Below are 21,015 nucleotides of genomic sequence, written 5' to 3'. Positions count from 1 at the left end.
ATTAACAGTGAATGTGAGCCTAAGTTGTGATTAAAATGTGACGAATATAAGTTGTATATTTCAAACATTATAAATATTAATTTAAAATGATATATATATATTAGATTTCAATGATCTAATAATTCCTAATATGGTGAATGATATTTTATCTCAAAACAAATATTTCTTCCTAGTGATTTAAAATAAACTTTTTTTGTTTTAAATTTTTTTTAAAGAATACATTTCTATTTGAATTGAAAAAAAAGAAAAAAAAAGAAAGAAAGCCCCTCTGGGTTTTTCAGCCTGTGACCAGCACACACTAAATAAAATATTTAAAAACAGTAAATCACTAGTTATCTATTTCCGAGAACTATTAATATTTCTTATTCTCTGGGTACTGATTGTCAAGGGACCCATTACCCATCATTTCAAGGAAATTTTTCATAAAAATAATGAACTCCGCAGACTAAATAATAATTACTTTGTATTACTAAATATTAATAATTACGTTTGTTGATATTAAAAGAAAGTAATTACAGATTTTTAATTTCCATGCTAAGACTATTTTGAAGACTTTAGATTGTCTATACTATTCTATTTTAGAGATGGTAAGGGTGGTCCAACTGTGACATTTATTTGACATTATAGATATATGACCATTTCTTCAAATGATGTATGCTCTACATATAAAAGAACAAGTGTCGGAGAGGAGAATGTTGTTCATAAAGATGAGATGATGAGAGATGGGAAGGAATTTAAAGTTATCCTGGTTTTCCAGAACAAACCTCCACAACATGATTTTAATCAGGTGTGGACAAGATTGAATAGGTATGGCATGCAAACCAGTTGCCAGGATATTTACTTGGGAATGCTTTTTTTCCCCCACAAAATCGTATATTTTTAACCAAAAAAAGAAAAAAATCATCATAAGCTAACCTAAAGCATATTATCACTTTTATTGCCGGTCACACTTCAGGAAGAAAGGGGTTCGACTGAAACTTTGAATGTTCCCTAGCTACGGGCTGGATGATGCATGCAAATGTGGATAGCTAAATTTCTCATTCTCTCAAGATAGGATGCCCTTGTATTCATTAACAGTGATCAATGTTAGTTCCATTGTTGCCTATAAGTGAATCTGAATTTACAAAAGCATGCAGTTAACATCTGTTGTGGAGACAACTACATAGGCATAAAACGGTCTACAGACTGCGTTTTACTACAGTAAAATATCTTGCATTATAATTTGTTTAAGGTTGATGACATTATAAAGGGGAATATAGACATAAATCATCATGCTACCGTAACAGCAGACGATAATTTTAAAATGTTACAAGATGTGCAGTGTTACGCCTTATTGCGTGCAGGAACTCGTCACCTCATAAAGATTTGAATGGGGGTCTACAAAATCTTGAGACTATGATGAGAAAATATTTTCTACCTTCCAGATTTCATCACAGAAATTTCAACATGCAGAGAAGTGCTTACCAGAAAAACTCATTTATAGGCTAGGAATTTCACCCCTCCCCTACTACTAGCACTTCTATCGGAGGCCTGTACTTCCACACTGTTAGGCTGGTTTGTGCCTTTCCTTTAAACTTGGGTGTCGTAACAGGCTTGCTAGGCTGGCTGATGCGTGGCATCTGAAGGCTAAGCCTTTCTGGTTGAGGAGTTGCCTCCGGAGAGTCTTTGCTGCTGAAGCGTGGACGTTTCTCCCTGCATTGCATACTGAACTTGAAAAGGCCGGGCTGGAAGAAGACGTACTGGCATGTATGCGTTAAGGACAATCCTGCCCCAAGCTAAATAAAGGGGAAATGATATTTTTACTGGATCATAGAGCTATATACTTTCAAACACCATCATCATTAAGGATTCAAAACATGAAAAAAAAAAACCAAAGTAAAACCAGCTGCATGCGGGAATCGACTTATTTGTGTTTGCAACATGTTGTTCTCTATTATTATTGGTTGATTGGTTGGGCGGCTTTTGGCAAAAAAAAACAAAACACAGACAACATTGGGTTGATTTTAAAGAATCATACAAAATGTTGGCTTTTAAAACAATTCCTTGTAATATACATAGTCATAGTCATAGTCAGTGTCATATATACTTTATTGTCCATTTAAAAAACAGAAATGTGATTTGAAAACTGGCAAAATACAAAAATATCATACATACTGTATGTTCTCTGTGTTTTTACTGTTTTACTAAATTATACTTACTGATTCATCTATAACCTTATTGCAACCCATACATGCCACATGTTCATCGAAGTGCGCAAGCTTCACACCATTCTGTTGATCTTGAAACGGTTCAACCACAATACTCAAATCATCCAACAACTCCTCCATGTTGTTCGTCAGATTGACCCGGAGGTCAACGATTTCACCAACCTTCACCTTTAAAGGATCCTCCTGGTGTTCATGCTGCATCTCATTAATGGTGACACTCCACTGGATGGGACATAGTCGGATGTTGTCTATCATTGCATCAGATAGGGAAATGTACTCTACTGATACTGTACCGGATCTTTTCTCTGCAGCCTAATAACTTAGTTAAGGAATACTCTACATCCTGTCATAATATTTATTTTTAAAGTAAAGTACACTTGTACTACAAACAAATTAACAACGTGGCATTCCTGATGAACTGGCAAGGGACGATCATTAACGGTATTTAGTACACATAGGTGACAAACAAACACATCTGTGAAACATTCGTAACAATATTCATGATTTGTACCGCACACAAACAACTGTATAATATTGGCATAGATGAGCTCTTAAATTACGTTTACAAACATGCACAAAGTCTTTTTAAATTACTGAATTAGATATAAGCGTATCAAGGGAACATCACAAGCACTATCACTTACCAAGTCAAGACAAATCTTGTGCTTGGGGAAATTAATGCAATCAATCATCTTTGTAATTATTATCAAAATAAATATGGTACCATACTGAATTCTGCTTGTGTTTGAATACAAAGTAAAAGTTTTAAACTTGCACTTTATCGCCATTCAAATTTTAGTTGGGAGATGACATCATAAAGTGATATCCAAGGAATTGGAAAATGCAGGAGGAGGGTTACATCCAGCAGTGGTGGTGATGATGATCATGGTGATCATGGTGATGCTGATGAAGAAGATGAAGAACAACAAGATAATGATGATGGTATTATTAATAATGATGATGATGGTGATGACGATGGTGGTGATGGTTATGACGGTGATGATCGTGATGGTTGTGGTGATGATGATGGTGATGACGATGAAGGTGGTGGTGGTTATGACGGTGATGATCGTGATGGTTGTGGTGATGACGATGGTGATGACGATGAAGGTGGTGGTGATGTTGATGTCGATGATGACGATGGCAGTTATAGTGATGATCGTGATGATGATGATCGTGATGGTGATGATGATGACGATGGTGATGTTGATGGCGATGATCATTATGGCGGTGATGGTGATGATCGTGATGGTGGTGATGATAACGACGATGACAATGGGGATGGTGATGATTATGGTGGTGATGGAGAAGATGATAATAATATACTCATTCTTATATAACACTTATTGCACATTGCTTCTAAGCGCTTCACATTATAACTCCTGTCAACTTTTGGATTAAACACTTATGGAAACATACTCCTATTATGCAGCTAGTAATCAGAGCAATTATGTTTTGACCTTACTAGGTCTGAGTGCAGATGATGATGATGATAGTATGCCTAATTTTAAAATGTTAGGTTTACTGAAATTTACAATTTTGTGATAAAAATATAAAATTCATAAGAATTTTAATATATGGTTTATGCTGAAAAACAATTTTATTTATTTCATAACAACTTGTTTTAAGCTTCTATTGGTACTCCTACTGGTAACTTGCCTATATTAATTATTCTTGTATTATTAAGAATATCATTACAATAGGATTGTCAAAATAAAGCGTGGTTCCCACTAGAACGTAACGCAAGGACTTAAACGCAACGGAAGCGTTTTAACCAATGACAAGCGAAGTTATAAACAGTTAGCAATCACAAGCGAATAAGCCATCGCTTGAGATTGGTCAATTCACTTGCGTTGTGTTACGTCCTTGCGTTGCGTCGCTAGTGGGAACCACGCTTTAACTGAAAGAAGAGATTAAAAGATTATATCAAGGGGCCTACTAATTAATATTTTCCGAGGTTTCAGTTTACAATTTAATTTAATGACTGTAATAATATTGAATTGGTTAAATACATAATGCATATAAATTTATCAAACTTGTAGAATATGCTGGTATTTGGTCACGCGAACATGATAACGGCAATTAAATTGCATGATTCATTACTAGTACAGTATTTGTTAAAGACGAATATAATTTTAAACTCTACAACTTGAAAAACAGATTTCATTTACAAAGCAGAGCTGTACATTTTATTAATTTTAAATAATAAGAGGTAGTGGAAAAATTATTTAATTAATTATTAATTTTTCTTCAGTGTAAAAAAAAAAAATTGGCAGGTCATAAATATACTATCGGACACATCCTAGAAACTTTTTACCATTTTTATTTTGTGTTTGTAGAAGAAGAAGACACCTTAATTATTATTTGTTTTTGGATTTTGTTTTAATGACAGCAAATTCAGAGGTGTGTTAAAAAGTTTGAGCGTCTATCGGCCTAATAAATAGATATCTCCGATAGACTGACACTTTACCGGGTGTCCGCTTAGATCAAATACATTAATTTTTCACATTTTCAGAATGTTATACTTGTAATCGCATTTAGCTAATTTTTTTTTATCAAAATTAAACCTACATAAAGCTAGTTTTATTTTCCCCCATTTTTCAATTTATTTGTTGTATTTACTATTAATTAATATAGCATTTTTCAACACGAATGGACACTCTTTCAAAACTATTGAAATTGAACAATTTCATATCATTCTACAGTGTAGTACTCTATGGCCATTAATTTCATCACACATTGTGAAATACATTACAATATATCACGCATAAGGAATTCACACTGAATGATATTTCCCACGAAGAATCTGGAAAACTTTTCACACATAATCATCATATTTGATGAACCATGTGTTACAAAACGACAACCTGCATGAAGCTCAACTTTCACATACATGATGATAACTTGTATTTTATGCAGTGCCAATGTAAATGTCACCGTTTGAATAATAAAATGTTTGATGTCTTTACTAAAGTGAAGCTGAGAGCCGTGCTTGATATGTTTATTTTAAAAACAAATTTTGCATTGCGTTAATAATCACTGTAATTCGACTCATTCGATACTCATTACCTTTTTGGGGCCACTAATAAGCGTCCAAGTTCTGGACAGCCTTACTAAGATTCAACGGTCTTGTTTCTATAAACGGTTATTAACCAGTTATGAAACGTGTGAATAAATTAACGACAATTTCTTCGCAGCAGAAACAGGACAAATTTTCGGTAACCTGTTATATCGCAGCCTGAAAATAACGGTTAAAAATACCTAATCAATTCAGTGTTAGAACGCCATATAACCGGTTATTGCTGTGCAACTTAGTTAGAATGCAAAATAATGGTTATACGTATATTGACAGCCGCTGACCGTGAGTCAACGATTTCCGATAGCCATCAGCGTCAAAAGTACTGTATAGGGTAAAACATCTGGATATTACAGAAAGCTATAAATTATAGTAGTAACAATAGACGTGCATTGTAGTATTCTAAACTTTGACACAAAAAGATAATACACCTACTGACTTTAGAAGTTCACGCCCCTTCAAATTAACGATTTCCCTAAAACATCATGCTTAATATAAACGTTTATGTAAATTATTTCAATTAAAAAAACTGGGTCATGCATGCATCAATAAAAATTGAATGCTAAAATCTGATATTTAGTGGATAAATCATAATTTAATATTAACAAAGGATATTATAGACCATGTGATATTGGTAAGCATGGCAAGCTGCTGAGCATATAATACATCAAGCTTCACCTGCTCCTGAAGTACAGGCACACAGCCTGGTTTAGGTGTGACCGGAGAAGCTGGCTTAGGCTGTATTATTGTAAATCTATCTAGTAAGATTGCTATCCTGTTGACAAATGGGAAATTAACCAACGATGCAAAAAAGTGCATTTATTTTAAAACATAATTTCATTTATTCATGGTCAAACACAGTAAAATATGGTATTTTGAAATTATTGTTGTTTGTTCAAAGTTAAAAATTCACATAACAATATAAAAATTAGTTAAAAAGGTTAAAATTTGAAGATAAAATACATCGTTTAAAATACAAAATACAAGCAAGATTGGTGTGTGTGTAAAGGTATAGCATAAAATGATCAACGTTTCCATTGAATTGCCTCATTGCAGTAGGGAGAAACAAGTTTCTCATCCTGTATTGTGAAACAAACACGAAATAGAAAAGTTTGAAGAGAGTGAATACAAGGCAATTTATAAATCATACACGCAAACCACACCGCTGTTAGTCAACTGATTTTTATTCTTTTTCATACCACCTTACCATGGTGATTTCGCTACCGCTTTTTAAAAATACCTTGCGATTTTTGTGTCCACGCAAAAATGAAAAAATATATTTCACGCTTTGTCTTATATTGTGACTTATTAGAACAAGGAGGCTGAAAATCAAATTCTTTCAAAAACACACCCTACTCATTTTTTTATTTGTAAGTGTTTGCAGGCATTCTTTGTTGAATTTCTTCTTTTTGTTCATACCTGCATTTGATATGCATGCATTTTCATTTCCTACCAAAATGTTCTTCAGCACAGGTATATTTCTAACACTTTGAGCTATTTGTGACTGCATATGGAGGTAAAAAATTTAACTTAAACCATCATTTTCTTTTATTTTTCCAACCTTGATCAATTACAGGTTTTAGAAAAGTTTGCAGTGGAGCAATTTTTAAATGCAACACGATCTTTTTATAAAACCGACTTCAATGTTTAGAAACAGGCTCATAGACACCCATTTGTCATTTGTAAAGCTCTGTCTACACTATCAAACTTTATGTGACAACAAAAATATCCATATACAGTATGGACATGATGGTGTCATATCACTATCATATTAGGGATATCACTACCATATTTTGGCACATCACACTTTTGTTGTGAAACTAGTTTGATAGTGTTTGACAGAGCTTAATTTGAATAAATTACAGTAAAAATGATTAAATTTTGATGAAATTGATTATCCTACCTTTTACTCTGTTTGTGGGTTAATATCATACTTTGATTACTGCCATATTGCACATGTACTTCATTGCATGTTCCATTTAAAAAATCTAACACCAAGTAAAATTGCTGTGGACTGAAATAAAAAAAAATAGCTCATAAAGAAATAGGGGAAAATGGAAAAGAGGAAAAAGAAAGAAAAAGAGAGAAACACAGGTAAGGAAAGAAATAAAACGGAAAAAAAAATGGCTGAAAAAAATAACAAGAACAAGGGAAAAATTAGACAAAAAGAAAAGAACAATAAAAATATAAGATTAAAGATAAACAGCTAAAATAAATTGGGAAAACAAATAATTAAAAGGGAAACAAAAAAAGAAAAAGTAAAAGAAAAAAAAAGAAAAAATACAAAAAAAAGGAGAAATTATAAAAAGGAAAAAAGGATAAAAGTACATAAGAATGTTAAACAAATATAAGAAAAAATAAAAAAAGAAATAAAAGAAAAAGGGGAAAAAGTACAAAAAAAGAAAAAAAAAGAAATAAAAAGGGGAAAAGTATAAGAAAAAGCTACAAAAAAGAAACAGAACAAGGAAAGGAAAACATTTATATTACATATTTTGTACCTTGTTGCTGGTATCGTCGTCCAGTTCGTGATCATCAGCGATGGTTTCTTGTGAAGTTTTATTAATATATTTGTCTCACGATAGTAACAATCTTTCAGCCCTTCACCACCTGAATACGTCAGCTTCAACATACCTTCAATTGTCTAAAATAAAGAAATGAAAGTGTTGAAAGTGTACTTTATTTTATTTTATTTATTTATTTTATTCAATCGAAACCAACAGCGATAATTACCGCCACTAACACATTTGACACAAACAAAGCCAGGACTGTTTAAAGCACCTTAATCGGTCCTAACATTGATCAAGGGCTCCTCTCGTCCAGTGCCCACCTTGACCAGAGGAAAGGCATAACCCAATACGTCTGAGGCAGATACTTGATGCAGGGGCTGCCATTAGAGTCAACAGTGCTGATTTCAAATGCCTAACGGGAGCCCCAGCTCCATATACAGCACCCGATATTCCCAGATGGTCTCCCATCCAAGCTTTTACCGGGCTTAACTTCGGTAATCTGACGAGAACCGGTGTTTCGACGTGGTAAAGAATCAGAGGAGAGAATCGTTATTTTAGGGATTAATAAAGAGAATATTTATAATACACTGTACTGACACAGGTAAAAGGTATTAGTACACCATACATTTGGTTAGTTTTGCTGCAAAATATTACCCATTACATATTGGGTGACTTTAGGCAAGATTCTTTGAAATGCTCATAGCCTAATCTTTAGACATTGGACAATAACCTGTCATTTAATTGAAGACAAAACAAAAGTTGTTTAGTAAACCTATTTTTGTTTTAAGATCATGCATAGCATATTCAGTCTGACAGTCCGGGGTCAACATATTGTAATACATGACCATGAATAGCCAACATACCTTAACTATACTGTCTACTTTATCTTGTATCCTCGATGGTTTACTAGCTTCTATAAATGCTGTTGATACCGAACGATTTGGAGTACTACGAGCCGGGCTATTGAAATAACTACTCACTGTTGGCGTCTCTGGCATTTCTGTAAAACATTGAATCGTTTTTTGTTGTTACTGCAGTAATTGAAATGGTAGTGGCTGGTATAAATGATGGGTAAAGCTCTTTGAGAATAAAAATGAAAATGTTATGTTATGGGTCAAATAAAAAGTGGATAAATGAAAGGACAGTAAAGAACAATCAAATTCATTTATTGAAAAATAATATCATATTTTAACTGTTCAAAAATCATCTATTTCTCCAAAAAGAGGTTTACTCAATTATTGCTGCTGAAATGCTAATCAAATGATCATCAATATACATAAATATGGCTGAAAATGTTTACATTTAATAATGAATAATTTAAACATTAACTCACCATCATTTTGTATTGCACTTTTTAAAAGGAAATCGCCAATAGCTTTGATGTATATTGTAAAGAGTAACTTGCCACCGGTTGCCAGTGGCAACTGCGTTTCTATATTTTCTTCACTCCAAGTAAAGCAATCTTTAGGTACTGAATCTGCAACAACAATTACTCAAGTAAATACAACATATAAGCAAAGGGGGTAGGCTAGGCGGTGAACTGGGTTCATGTGCACCCTTCCATTGAGGCACAATCGAGTGAGTGGCCGAGCGGTTAAGACAGTGGAACCGTAATTACGTAGCCATAACATCGGCAAGGGTTCGAGGCTCACTCACTCCATGGTTCTGGTGGTAGAACGAGTCTTCTCGGATAAGGACTATAAACCGTAGGTCCAGTGTATACAACTAGCTCGTGTGCACTTTAAAGAACCTAGTACATCTTTCGAGACGAGTAGGGGGTTACCCCGGTGTATTAGTACATCACAGCCACTGATCACCAACTGGAAAACGAAATCCAGTTTTTTAACTTTAATTCCACATCATTTACCTCCGCCAAGGAGGTATATGTAATCAGTAGCGTGTGTTTGTTTGTTTGTTAGCAGGATTATTCAAAAAGTAATTACAAGATCTTTACCAAAATAAATAGACAGATAGATATGTGGTCAAGGACCATTCCATTAAATTTTGGGACCATTTGGGACCACAGTCCCAATTCTGGACCACTTTTTAGTATACTTTTTTAGACCTGCTAGTGTTAAAAGATAGGACAGAATTTTTCAAAAGCCGGCGAGCAGTCTTAAAGTAACAAGTAAACTGAAATTGCATTTTCTCGAGAACAACTTGTCCAAAAAACTTCATTTTTTAACAAGAGGCAAGAGTGATTTGTAATTTTGAAACATAATTTGATTTAATGTGCACGTTTTTTGATGCGAGTAGTTTAAAAAACCTATTTGTTTTCAAATTCATTCGTTTGATTTTCGCGTTGCTGTTCTATTGTTAGTCAACTGAAGCTATTGTTAATTGAAAGGCTTGTTACATAACCATTGCACCAAACTCGCATACACATGCTTGTAATGAAATTAGCCTAAATCACAAACAGCATTAAGACACACACAAATATATATATATATTTTTTTTTTACCGGAGAAATCTTATGTAGGAGAATTTTACAGTAGGCGGAGGTATGCACTCTCGGAGTGGCTTTCTAGTTGAAGATGTGCACCTCCCCAGGTTAGAGTAAAGTAACATGCAAAAAACCAACTTCAGAATTTGGTAGTGTTTGATCGATATCGAACAGTTACCAAATTAATTTATCTGCATTATTATGCTTCTTACCTAAATTCATAAGTTCTAATGTGGCCGTCTCTACTGGTGCCTTTCCTGTATTGCTTAGTGTTACTTGGCATGACAAGCTGAAATGAGATCAATGCAATATGTATATGATATTACAGCATTCAGTACACAATAAACAAATTGCAGTGCAGTATGTTGCAGTATCATTTATATCTAAGAATATCAAACATCTTTATAACTACTGCAGTTCTTATTTCAGATAACAACTTGCCAATTACAGGATGGATGAAATAAACAATGCTTTGACGCTGAGTGAATGCTTTAAAGCTATTTCTTTATTTTGTTATATCTTAATGTCTAGTTTTATGTGGGCCTCCTATCACAGGACCCTTAAGGCCCATTTACACTAGGGCGATAACGATCGACAATAAAAAGATAAATATGCATTTTCCATACCTAAAACAAAAGAATTTAAAAAAGTTTTCATCCTAGAACTATAGGATTATCATCTATGCTGCCTTAAATGAAAATAATATTTTCACACGTCCAATCAAATGACGTCATGATTAGTAAGAGCAATAATATCGTTACAATACAATGATTTTATGGTTTTACTGATCATGACGTCATTTGATTGAATTTTCAAAAATATTATTTTTATCAAATACAGCATACATGATTATCCTATAGTTATAGAACGAAAAATGTTCTAATTTCTTTCGTTTTATCCAAGAAAAATGCATGTTTATCTATTTATCGTCGATCGTTATCGCCATAATGTAAATGGGCCTTTAAGGTTTCCTAGAGGTTACTGTCATCTTATTTAAATCTAATTTACTCCTTTTTTGTTATGTGTATTAAGATGAATAAAAGAGATTGATTGAGTAGGAACAGTAGTGAGTTAAAACTCTGTCAAATGATCAGGATTAAATCCCGGACCTTGGGATTGGAAAGCAAGCATATTAACCACAAATCTACATATGTACAATTGACTTTACATTACCTTTCTCCTTCTAATAGGCTCACAGATGATGCTACAGAAACCTTCTTTGTTTCTGGTTTTAGACTAAGTGTACTTGCTGCTTTTGGTAATGATGTTGTGACCTTTAACCTCGGAAGTGACGGAACTACTTCAACCTCATAATATGGCTCTTTGATACTTGGTATTAATGGTAACCTGCAATTACTTTTTACACCCATTACATGTGTGGTATATCCTAAAATAAAAACAAAAAATTGAGGTTATATTAAACGGTTATTTATTCAAAATAAATAGGGTTAGGTAAACTTGTCTAAAGCTCTGTCAAACTTGACAAAAAAAGTGTAATGTGCCCAAAAATGGTAGTGATATAACATCATGATATTTATATATGGGCACATCACATTTTTAGTCGCGTGCAACGCAACTCTACAGCTCACTATATCGGTCGGTCAATTGGTTGGTTGGTCGGTCGGTAAACACTAACTTGAGTTTGATAGTGTAGACAGAGCTTAACTTTGTATAACAAGCAAATGTACACATTTCTTTACCTGTTATCTTCAATGTGCCCATCTTCTTTGGTGTCCCCATTATGGAGACAAGATGAGGACCAGATTCAGCCGGTAAGACAATAGCTGCTGGTGTGGGGTCAAACTCAACCCCTTCAGCAAGGAAGCCCTATGATAAAATATTGTAACTAGTATTAAGTGTTAAACAGGAAAGAAACTTTAATATAAAACAGAAAAGGGAGTGAATGGCCAAGCGGTTAAAACAGTGGAACGGAAATTACGTCAAGGGTTCATGGCCCAGTTGCTTCATGGTTCTGGTGGTAGAACAAGTCTTCTCGGATAAGGACTATAAACTGTAGATCCAGTGTACACATCAAGCTCAGGTGCACTTTAAAAAGACGAGTAGGGGGTTACCCCGGTGTACTAGTACACACACACAGCCACGGTGACTAATGTACATTTTAGTGAGAAGTTGTGAAATGAACACAACAATCGGTGAATTCTTAATATACTTCACTAAACCCATTTCATACCGACTAAGATTAAAGTTAGTATCACAGTTATATTCTGACTACACTATAGAACCCAAAGTATTAAGTAAGAGCAGATAATAATTATAAAATAATTTTTTTTAAAGTAAATGTTCTTACCAAATTGGCAACACGGAGTTCAAATGGTAATGGATTATAGAACTTTAATTCAACCTCACACATTTCTTCAGCAACCCATTTAAAAGCTATTATTAAAGAAAAACATAAATTAACAGTGATCATTGCAAGGCTCTAAGACAAGAACAATAGACCACTTATTTAGTAAAAGACACTAGACCTACAGGTTTTTTTGTACCTAATTTAAGGTCACATACTACATTTTATGTAAAAAGAAATACTATGTGGACCTATTGCAATAATTTTGTTCTTCTTTAAACGGTAAAAAAAAAGTGAAGCGAGTTACTTAGGTAATGCAGTGTTTTTCTCGTTTTATCATAATTTACCTTAGAACGCACAAGAAATGACCCGGTTTAATGTTTTTAAAGTTATATATATCCATTATTTTCACAAAACTTTAAAAATTACAGGTCTTTAAGCAACAGTGTATACGATACTTACCAACTTTGGTTGGTGGTAGTTTTTTATTTCTGTTCATTGATTGTAGAGGTGAATAGATGAATGGACTCTTGAAAACTGGTGACTTACAACTAGGACTTTCTACTAAAATATGCACAGGGTCTAGATGAGGGGACAAACGTACTAATTTAAAAGACCTGTAAGAAAGTAAAGAAAAAGATTGCATTTAAATTTGTTCTATACAGATCAAGGTATGTACATACATATTTGTGTTGGGATCAATGCAGTATCTACATTTTCATTCATTTATTCTGATTTATTTTTAAATCGACATTGCTCAATAGAAAAATACAAATATGATTATGAAATAGAAAAAAAATGTACAAATATAGAATCAAGCCAAATTGCAACATAAAATATAAAAAAATATAAAATTCATTAAAAAAATAAATTATATAACATTATGAGGAAAATCAACAGCTATATCTACAGTATCTATATCCTAGGCCGATTTATAAAAGCTATTGCATAAAAAAAGAAAAATCAAATGTCTGGGCACAAGGAACAACAATATGTATGTATGTTATAATATTGTGGAAATAAAATTGATTTGATTTGATTTGATAATCGGAGATATCAATAACAGACATTCATTATTGCATAAGGTTATTATTAACTAGGAATGGAAGTGTGAATTTTTTTAATCTTTTTGTATAAAACATGTTGGCTGCTAGCGTACATGTACAGTATATGTTCAATCCAGGGGCTGTGATATATACACTCATCTAATAGATATAATATGTGAAATATGAATACAGTCTGATACTCAGGTATGGCCAGGAAAAATGTAGGTAATTTGTGGTAAAACAAATCTTAAATACTAACCTAAGAGATGGAAATTTTGTGAATGGTACCGGAGGTAAAAGAAGACCATTGTCAAGTGAGATACTGTCAGTTGGACTTGGTACTTTTGATGTGTAGCTCTCTAGCATTGCAGCTAACTCACGCTTCTCTAATGTTGTCAAGTGATCCGAGAGACAATGAAGAATAAAACACATATACCTAAAAAAAAAATAAATAAATTATGGTCAATACTACAACAAATTATAATCATTAAACTTGTTTACAGGAGTACATACTTAATAATAAGGATATAATTAAATTAATATATTTAAAATAAAGTATAGTTTGAGCTATTAATTGCAGGTTGAGTGAGTGAGTGGCCGAGCGGTTAAGACAGTGGAACCGTAATTACGTAGCCATAACATCGGCAGGGTTTCGAGGCTCACTCACTCCATGGTTCTGGTGGTAGAACGAGTCTTCCCGGATAAGGACTATAAACCGTAGGTCCAGTGTACACATCTAGCTCGTGTACATCTTTCGCGACGAGTAGGGGGTTACCCCGGTGTATTAGTACATCACAGCCACTGATCACCAACTGGGCCCTCCGGGAGACCAGTCTTTGACTGAAGAGGTTACCCAGTATAAATATAAATTTCAATTCAATGGTAGAGGCTAGCATTTTGGTGCTTAGGATTTATTATAACCTATAATCTCTTAAACTAAATTTCAAATTGGGTGGGCATAACACAGTTTCATTTTAGATTTGCCCTAAGTCCATAGTTATTTTTTTTTATAGTAATTGTCGTTTTTATGTTAGTCCACCAAGTCAACGTTTTTTGTAATTGTGAATATTATATCATAGGTATAAAACGCCATATGTGCCAAAATATTTAACTTCATTAATTACAGAGTTAGCAGAAAATTAGCTGAAATTACAAATACCTTATGGCTATTTCAGCTTTCCCCATTTTCCTAGCAGTGAACACTAGCTCTTGCATTATCCTCTGCTGAAGGTCTGGCCAACCATTTGTTTTGTTTGACATGAACTCTCGGGGTTCAAGGGTTATTCTGAAACCTTTCAAAGTTTCTAATAGCATTGAGTGGCACTGAAAATAAATAAACATTTTTTTAAATCATCTAATGTAAAAGATGTATAATAAAATTAAATCCATCAATAAGTCATGTCATGTCATGTCAGGTCAAGCATCCATACATGTCGGGTCAAGTGGTCAAGTGGTTAAAGCCGGGACTCGGTAGATCGTAGTCATAAATAGGCACAGTTTGAAACCTTTCCTTGACCATTAGTTCTGGAGGTAGAACAGGACGTATAACTGAAGGCGGAGTGTGCACACCTAACTCATGTATCTTTAGGAAGAGTAGGGGTTAACCCCAGTGTATTGGTCTATCTCAATTCCTCACATAGACAGAAGAATGAGCACAGGTAAAGGCCAACTCAGACATTATCGTACAACATTTCGGTGCTGTCTAAATTGAATCATGAAGAGCCATCTGGAGATAGCATCGGGCGTTGTTTTTGGGTCGTCATGATACGTCTCGCTGTCCGAGTTGGACACACACAAGAGCTCTTTTTAATACACATTTAAAACTGGCTTTTGTTACTTACATGTCCCCAGGCAGGAGATGGGTTATTTGGCGACACACACTGCATTGCTGCAACACGCTTAAAGAAAGATGCTTTACGCTTAAAGCCAATCTCTGAGAATAAGTGTGAGAGGGCGCTGTAGCGTTCAACTTTTTCGCTGTCAGACAGATTCAAGTTGATGTACACAACGTTTTGTAGAAACTCTGCAGCCTCAAGTTTTTTCTACATAAAACAAAAAATTTAGGAAAACGCAAATAACAAAAATGATTAAAGGTGTTTACGAAGAACTTTAAATGGTACAAGAAGGTAAAAATGACTTCTTATTGTATATAATAAGTTATAGTTATATAATTATAGTTGAATGAAATTAGACTAGACTTTCTGAATTTTAATTTTATGCTATTGTAATCTACAAACATACACCATCATTTAGCTGTTGTATCAATTGGTATCCCTAATTCTTAAAACTAGCCCAACATCAATAAAATCTATTTATATGTTCACAGCTAATACTATAATGATTTTATCAACAAAATTAAAACATGCATAGACATTTAGATTTTAATGTACTCAAAATAAATACATTTTTTAATTTATAAAATTTCATTTTCAATGTGTAAATAAATGAATTGTGACAACACATATCTATCATATGAAAATACTGATGGGAAATATGAAATTTAACATTAACATTTTGACCTGTGGTGTTAAATATTAAATAATAATTAAATAAATTAATAAACCGCTTTCTTAGGATTCTAAATCAAAATCATGCCATCAAACTTCAGGATCACAACTAAAATATTTCATGCAATGAACTTAATGTACAGTTAATAAATACTGGTTTATTCATTTACATATGCAAATTTTCTGGGTTTTTTTTCTTTGTTTTCTAATTAGAAATCCATAATATAAAATAAAATCACTTTACAATTAAGACTAACAGTGAGAAACAAAGTATATCCTTAGAAAATTACTGTACACAACAAAAAAATTACTGAAATATTACACAAAATCTTGTTTTAATTAGTATGAAAAAAGGGTAAATACTTCATAAAGTAATTACTAAACTAAACTTAAGCTCTGTTTACACTATCAAACTACTTCTGACAAAAAAGTGTAATGTGCCCAAATATGCTAGTGATATGACATCATCATGTCCATATATGGGCACATAAAGTTTGATAGTGTAAACAGAGCTTTATATGAAACTGATATCAATACCTTATCATTATCGATGCCGGATTTATTCTGCAGCACCGCACAAAGTGGGATAACAAGTGAATATAACTTAATAATTATTATGGGATAGAGAATTTTTTTTTAATAAAAACTAAACACTATTGATAATAAATGTCTTTACTTGCTAGCTTGGTTCTTTTTTTGCTAGTTAGATTTGTACAACTAGCAAACATTTGCTAGTGGAAAAAAATATAAATAATATTGTTGCAAAGGTTATTTTTAATTTTCTTATTTTCTTATATTTCTTCTAATTTGTTTATTTCTGATCTCTGTTACAGAGCTTGCAAAAGTTGCCAAACAGGCTATAGCAATCTATCTTTAAGAAGGCATCTAAAGGCCTATTTACACAGACGAGCAGTAACGGTTGGCAGACACCGTGTAGCTTGAATGTCCCACATAGAATCTGTATCTATCTTGAGTGGGTTTTGCGCTCAACCACCCATCCACTCCGCGTTTTGTGTAACTGGTCATAAGAAACATAGATTCTATTTTTATGTTTACCGCTTACTGTACCTTTAACATTCGTCTGTGTAAATTGGCCTTAACAGTAGAAGCAACAATTTAATACAGTATACAACTCACTTACCTGTTGCATAATAATCACTTGTGTAGCCTTGATGCTGGCTTCCATCTCTACAATGCCTGCATGCTTATACTATTAATAGAATCAAACATACATAATGATAAAGAAAATCTGTCAGTTATTTGAATAACATAAGTATAAACAGTGCTAACTATACTATAGAGGGCGCATTATTTTCAAGACGATATAGAGGGCGGTTTTTTTTGCTGGAAAAAAATGTTAATGACTTGCAAAAATATTCAAGTTCATCGAAAAAATATAGAGGTTGCTATATATTATAGGCAACTAATATGTTTTGCCCATACCCGGTATTACCGTGTATACGTATTTCAACGACGTCTATATGTCTAGTACCGGGTATACGCAGAGAAGGGGTTAAAGCATTTCATTTATAATAGTTTATTATTTAGATTTTAACTATATCATTATGATTTCTAAATGTTTTATTAAGAATTTTAATGAATTTTAATATAATTTGTATACTCTTTTTAATTTCTATTTTGGTGAGCCACTGACAGTGATTCATTTTGCTTTTTGGTTAACCAGTATTTTGGATTTTTAACTTTTTTGTTTTATATATTCTTGTTCTTTTCTGACACAATGAAATGGAAAGAAAATAGATAAAGTGATGCAAGATTCACACACCTTACTATAATGCATAATTGCCTCTTTGTACTTCTCTACTATATCATCTGCAGGATAGCATATCTTCTGCCTCTCATCTGACATGTCTTCCTTCAGGCCATTTGATGGTAACGTAGATGCTGCAAAGAGTAAACAAATTGTGGTCACTAAAGCTCTTCTGCACTATCAAACTGTATGTGAATGTGATGTGCCCATATATGGACATAATGATATCATATCACTACCATACTTGACCATATCACTACCATATTTGGGCACATCAAACTTTTTTTGTCAAACTAGTTTGATAGTGTAGACAGAGCTTAAAACGTAATTAAAAGTGCATTCCACTCTTGTTCACATTATGTCACAGACCTCTCAATAATCACAGGAGGTTGCCAATATTTTTTAGTTTACTGTTAAAGTTACAATTCTCCAGATTATTTTAGATATACAAAAAACATCGGACAGTAATCAAATGAACACTTTTGCAACTACAGTAGGCTCTAGGTGTAAAGCTTTGTCTACACTATAAAACTGTATGTGACAAAAAAATATGATGTGCTCATATATGGACACAGTGACCTCATTTCACTACCAAATTTCGGCACATCACACTTTTTTTTTCCACTAGTTTTGATAGTGTACACAGAGCTTTAAGTTTGCTAGTGTGGACAGAGCTTAATAATTACAGTACATACACAACTATTGTTACCTTTATTATTAATCTTGACATGGTCATGCTTCAGTGACATTCCACCAGTGAAGGATGAGTTGCGAGGAAGGTTCACTTTTCTTAATGTTGAAGGATACAGCATGATAACAGATGCAGCACACATACCTTCAATAGTTGCTAGAACAAAGTATACATTTCATTATAACAGAGCACTACAGCAGTACAACTGACTAGAAGAGGCAATATAAAAATACACAGACGACATTCAAACATAAAGATGAAAAACAAAATATTTACGAGAAAAAACTGTAATTTAAGAACAAAATAGTAAAATTGACTGCCAGTCAATGTGTTTTGGTTGAATTTAATTTAACCATTTGTTTTGTCTTTTTATAAGTGAAAACTATTTTTTTCCATTTTTTCCTGCGGAAGTCATTAACTTTATTAAAATTACAAAATAGCCTATTTAAAATCTGATTTTAATAATCTTCATTTTTCATGTTTTTGGGGGACAATACATCTTTAATGTTTGTAAAATTTACCTGCCATCCACAGCCAATCATTAGCATTCTTTAGAATTTCAAAAGCTACTTGGTAATGACTGAAGGCTTCTTGTACTAAACCAGCCATCAAGCTAAGATCTGCTAGATGCTTGCGCATTCGTCCAACGACTCTTCTCCTAAATGCTCTGAAAATTTATAACACAAAAAAACAAATGTTTTAAACCCGGTAAAAATACAGTAAAATTTTGGTTTTAAAAAACCTGTGTTGGTACAGTATACTCTTTTATTTCAATTTTAATTAACTGGTGACCGGTGTCTTGTCATAGAATGACTGATTGGTCCGTTATGGCTGTTCCAAGTTACCCCTTGGGGTGAAATATTACCAGTGTAGTGAATGATAGTCAACTAAATCTCACTTTTCAACTTACTGAAAGTATTTTTTCTTAGATGTTTAACAATATCTTCCATTTGTATGATGTAAGGAAATTTAATTTCATGTTGACAACATTAATTTAAAATTGGCAAAACTTTAAATACACTATACTTGTAAGTTTCACTCTGGTCAGAGGGAGTAAGTATGTCATATTCAACCATCCCTGACCCAACAGAATAGCTAATTCTATTTACTGTACCTGGTTTCAGTGTCGATTCCAACCATGTCCTTACGTTCAAAAGGAGCAATTAACAATGGAAGTTTATCGTTCCGATCGTTCAGTCTCTCAAGCCTCTTAGATTCCAAGACCCAGAACAGTGAGCAAGCAAAGTCGTTTACACAGTCTTCCAATGTCTGCGATTCTTCAAAACTTGGGAAGTACACTACATCTGGTTTTTCACCAGACACAGACTCCATTGCTGTCTCTGCCGTCATTCCGAAAACAAAGCAACGAGAGTCAAACAATGTTGATTTGTACCCATCTTTCATCGTGTCAAAATTAGCATAAATACTTGCTAATTCTATTTCCGTTGTTGCTTTTCCTACGCACATCAACCCAGCAACACGGCGATGCGCTTGAAAGTCACCCCACGCATTGTTCTCAAGACGAACAACTCGTTTAAAGCGCAGCCAGACATGTCGCTTTGATTCTGGGACTAACGTGTGGTTTACCAGAAAGATGCGATCAATGATCTTGTGGAACAGGTTACTCTTGTGAGGACCAACTTGCTTGACCAGAACAAGCATGCATTGGTGGTCCTCCGCTCTTTGGCTATAATCAGCAAAGCTCATCCTACCTAGCTGTTAAAATTAAATGTTAATAGTTTATTATTAATATACATAGCCTAGGCCTATACAATAATTATGAAATGAAAACATAATTAAAATTTTAACATTCTATATTTTTGGAAAAAAATACAAATTGGCTAATAAAAAAATGTTTTGCTGAAAGAAACTGTTTGATAGGGTCAGTATCCTGAGTATATAACCGGCAACAGCCAACTAGAGCCCGCCTAGGCTTACTAGCTTACTCTAAAAAAAATAAAAAATCCATGGTGGCTCAGGGCTGCCTGCCTACACTACTGCCACTGGCTGGGCTCGTCGTCGGTTTTGGTGGGGCCTGCCGCTGGCCCAGCGCCTCTAATTAATAAATAATAAAAGTATAATAATAATGGCATAATGCCTGAATTTAAAATCAAACGTATACAAATTTATTCTTTGTTTAGGCATAGTACCTGATAACCTTAGACAGGAAGCCGGGCAGGATATTAACATTAATATTGCCAGCTCACTCTTTCTGCGCTGAATTTATTTTGCTGCTCTCAGCTCGAGTCATCCTCCATGTTTTCCTGTCCTTTGACCTTAACTCAAGAGGAGCTTACATGCAATTAATTTTTTACAAATAAACCTACAAAAAAATATAAAACATAAATTCTTTTTTAAATAAATGCTTCGAGTATTAAAAATAATTATTTAATCAATTTAAGTAAAGGATACGCCTAGGCCTGGTTAAATTAAAAATATTACACGTATAACAGTTTTGGATGATT

The 21,015-nt window shown here is 33.5% G+C and overlaps 1 protein-coding gene across 1 annotated transcript; it reads right to left on the bottom strand.

Annotated features, from left to right (window-relative positions):
- Window positions 1-424: 424 nt before the first annotated feature.
- Window positions 425-20,797, bottom strand: LOC140051040 (trafficking protein particle complex subunit 9-like). Its single transcript, XM_072096154.1, has 21 exons — window positions 20,701-20,797; window positions 19,665-20,266; window positions 19,072-19,217; window positions 18,569-18,706; window positions 17,875-17,993; window positions 17,233-17,301; window positions 15,426-15,626; window positions 14,744-14,907; window positions 13,844-14,020; window positions 13,001-13,155; window positions 12,542-12,627; window positions 11,934-12,060; window positions 11,407-11,620; window positions 10,446-10,522; window positions 9,124-9,267; window positions 8,654-8,790; window positions 7,782-7,924; window positions 7,187-7,297; window positions 5,899-6,058; window positions 2,199-2,519; window positions 425-1,775 (listed from the first exon to the last, which is right to left on the bottom strand). Exons 2-21 carry the CDS (start codon window positions 20,255-20,257, stop codon window positions 1,494-1,496), a joined length of 3,564 nt encoding a protein of 1,187 aa, XP_071952255.1. The 5' UTR covers window positions 20,258-20,266; window positions 20,701-20,797; the 3' UTR covers window positions 425-1,493.
- Window positions 20,798-21,015: the final 218 nt, after the last annotated feature.

This window comes from Antedon mediterranea, chromosome 1 (genome assembly GCF_964355755.1).
Source record: "Antedon mediterranea chromosome 1, ecAntMedi1.1, whole genome shotgun sequence".
Taxonomy (NCBI): Eukaryota; Metazoa; Echinodermata; class Crinoidea; order Comatulida; family Antedonidae; genus Antedon; species Antedon mediterranea.
This window is presented reverse-complemented; position numbering and strand designations above follow the sequence as displayed.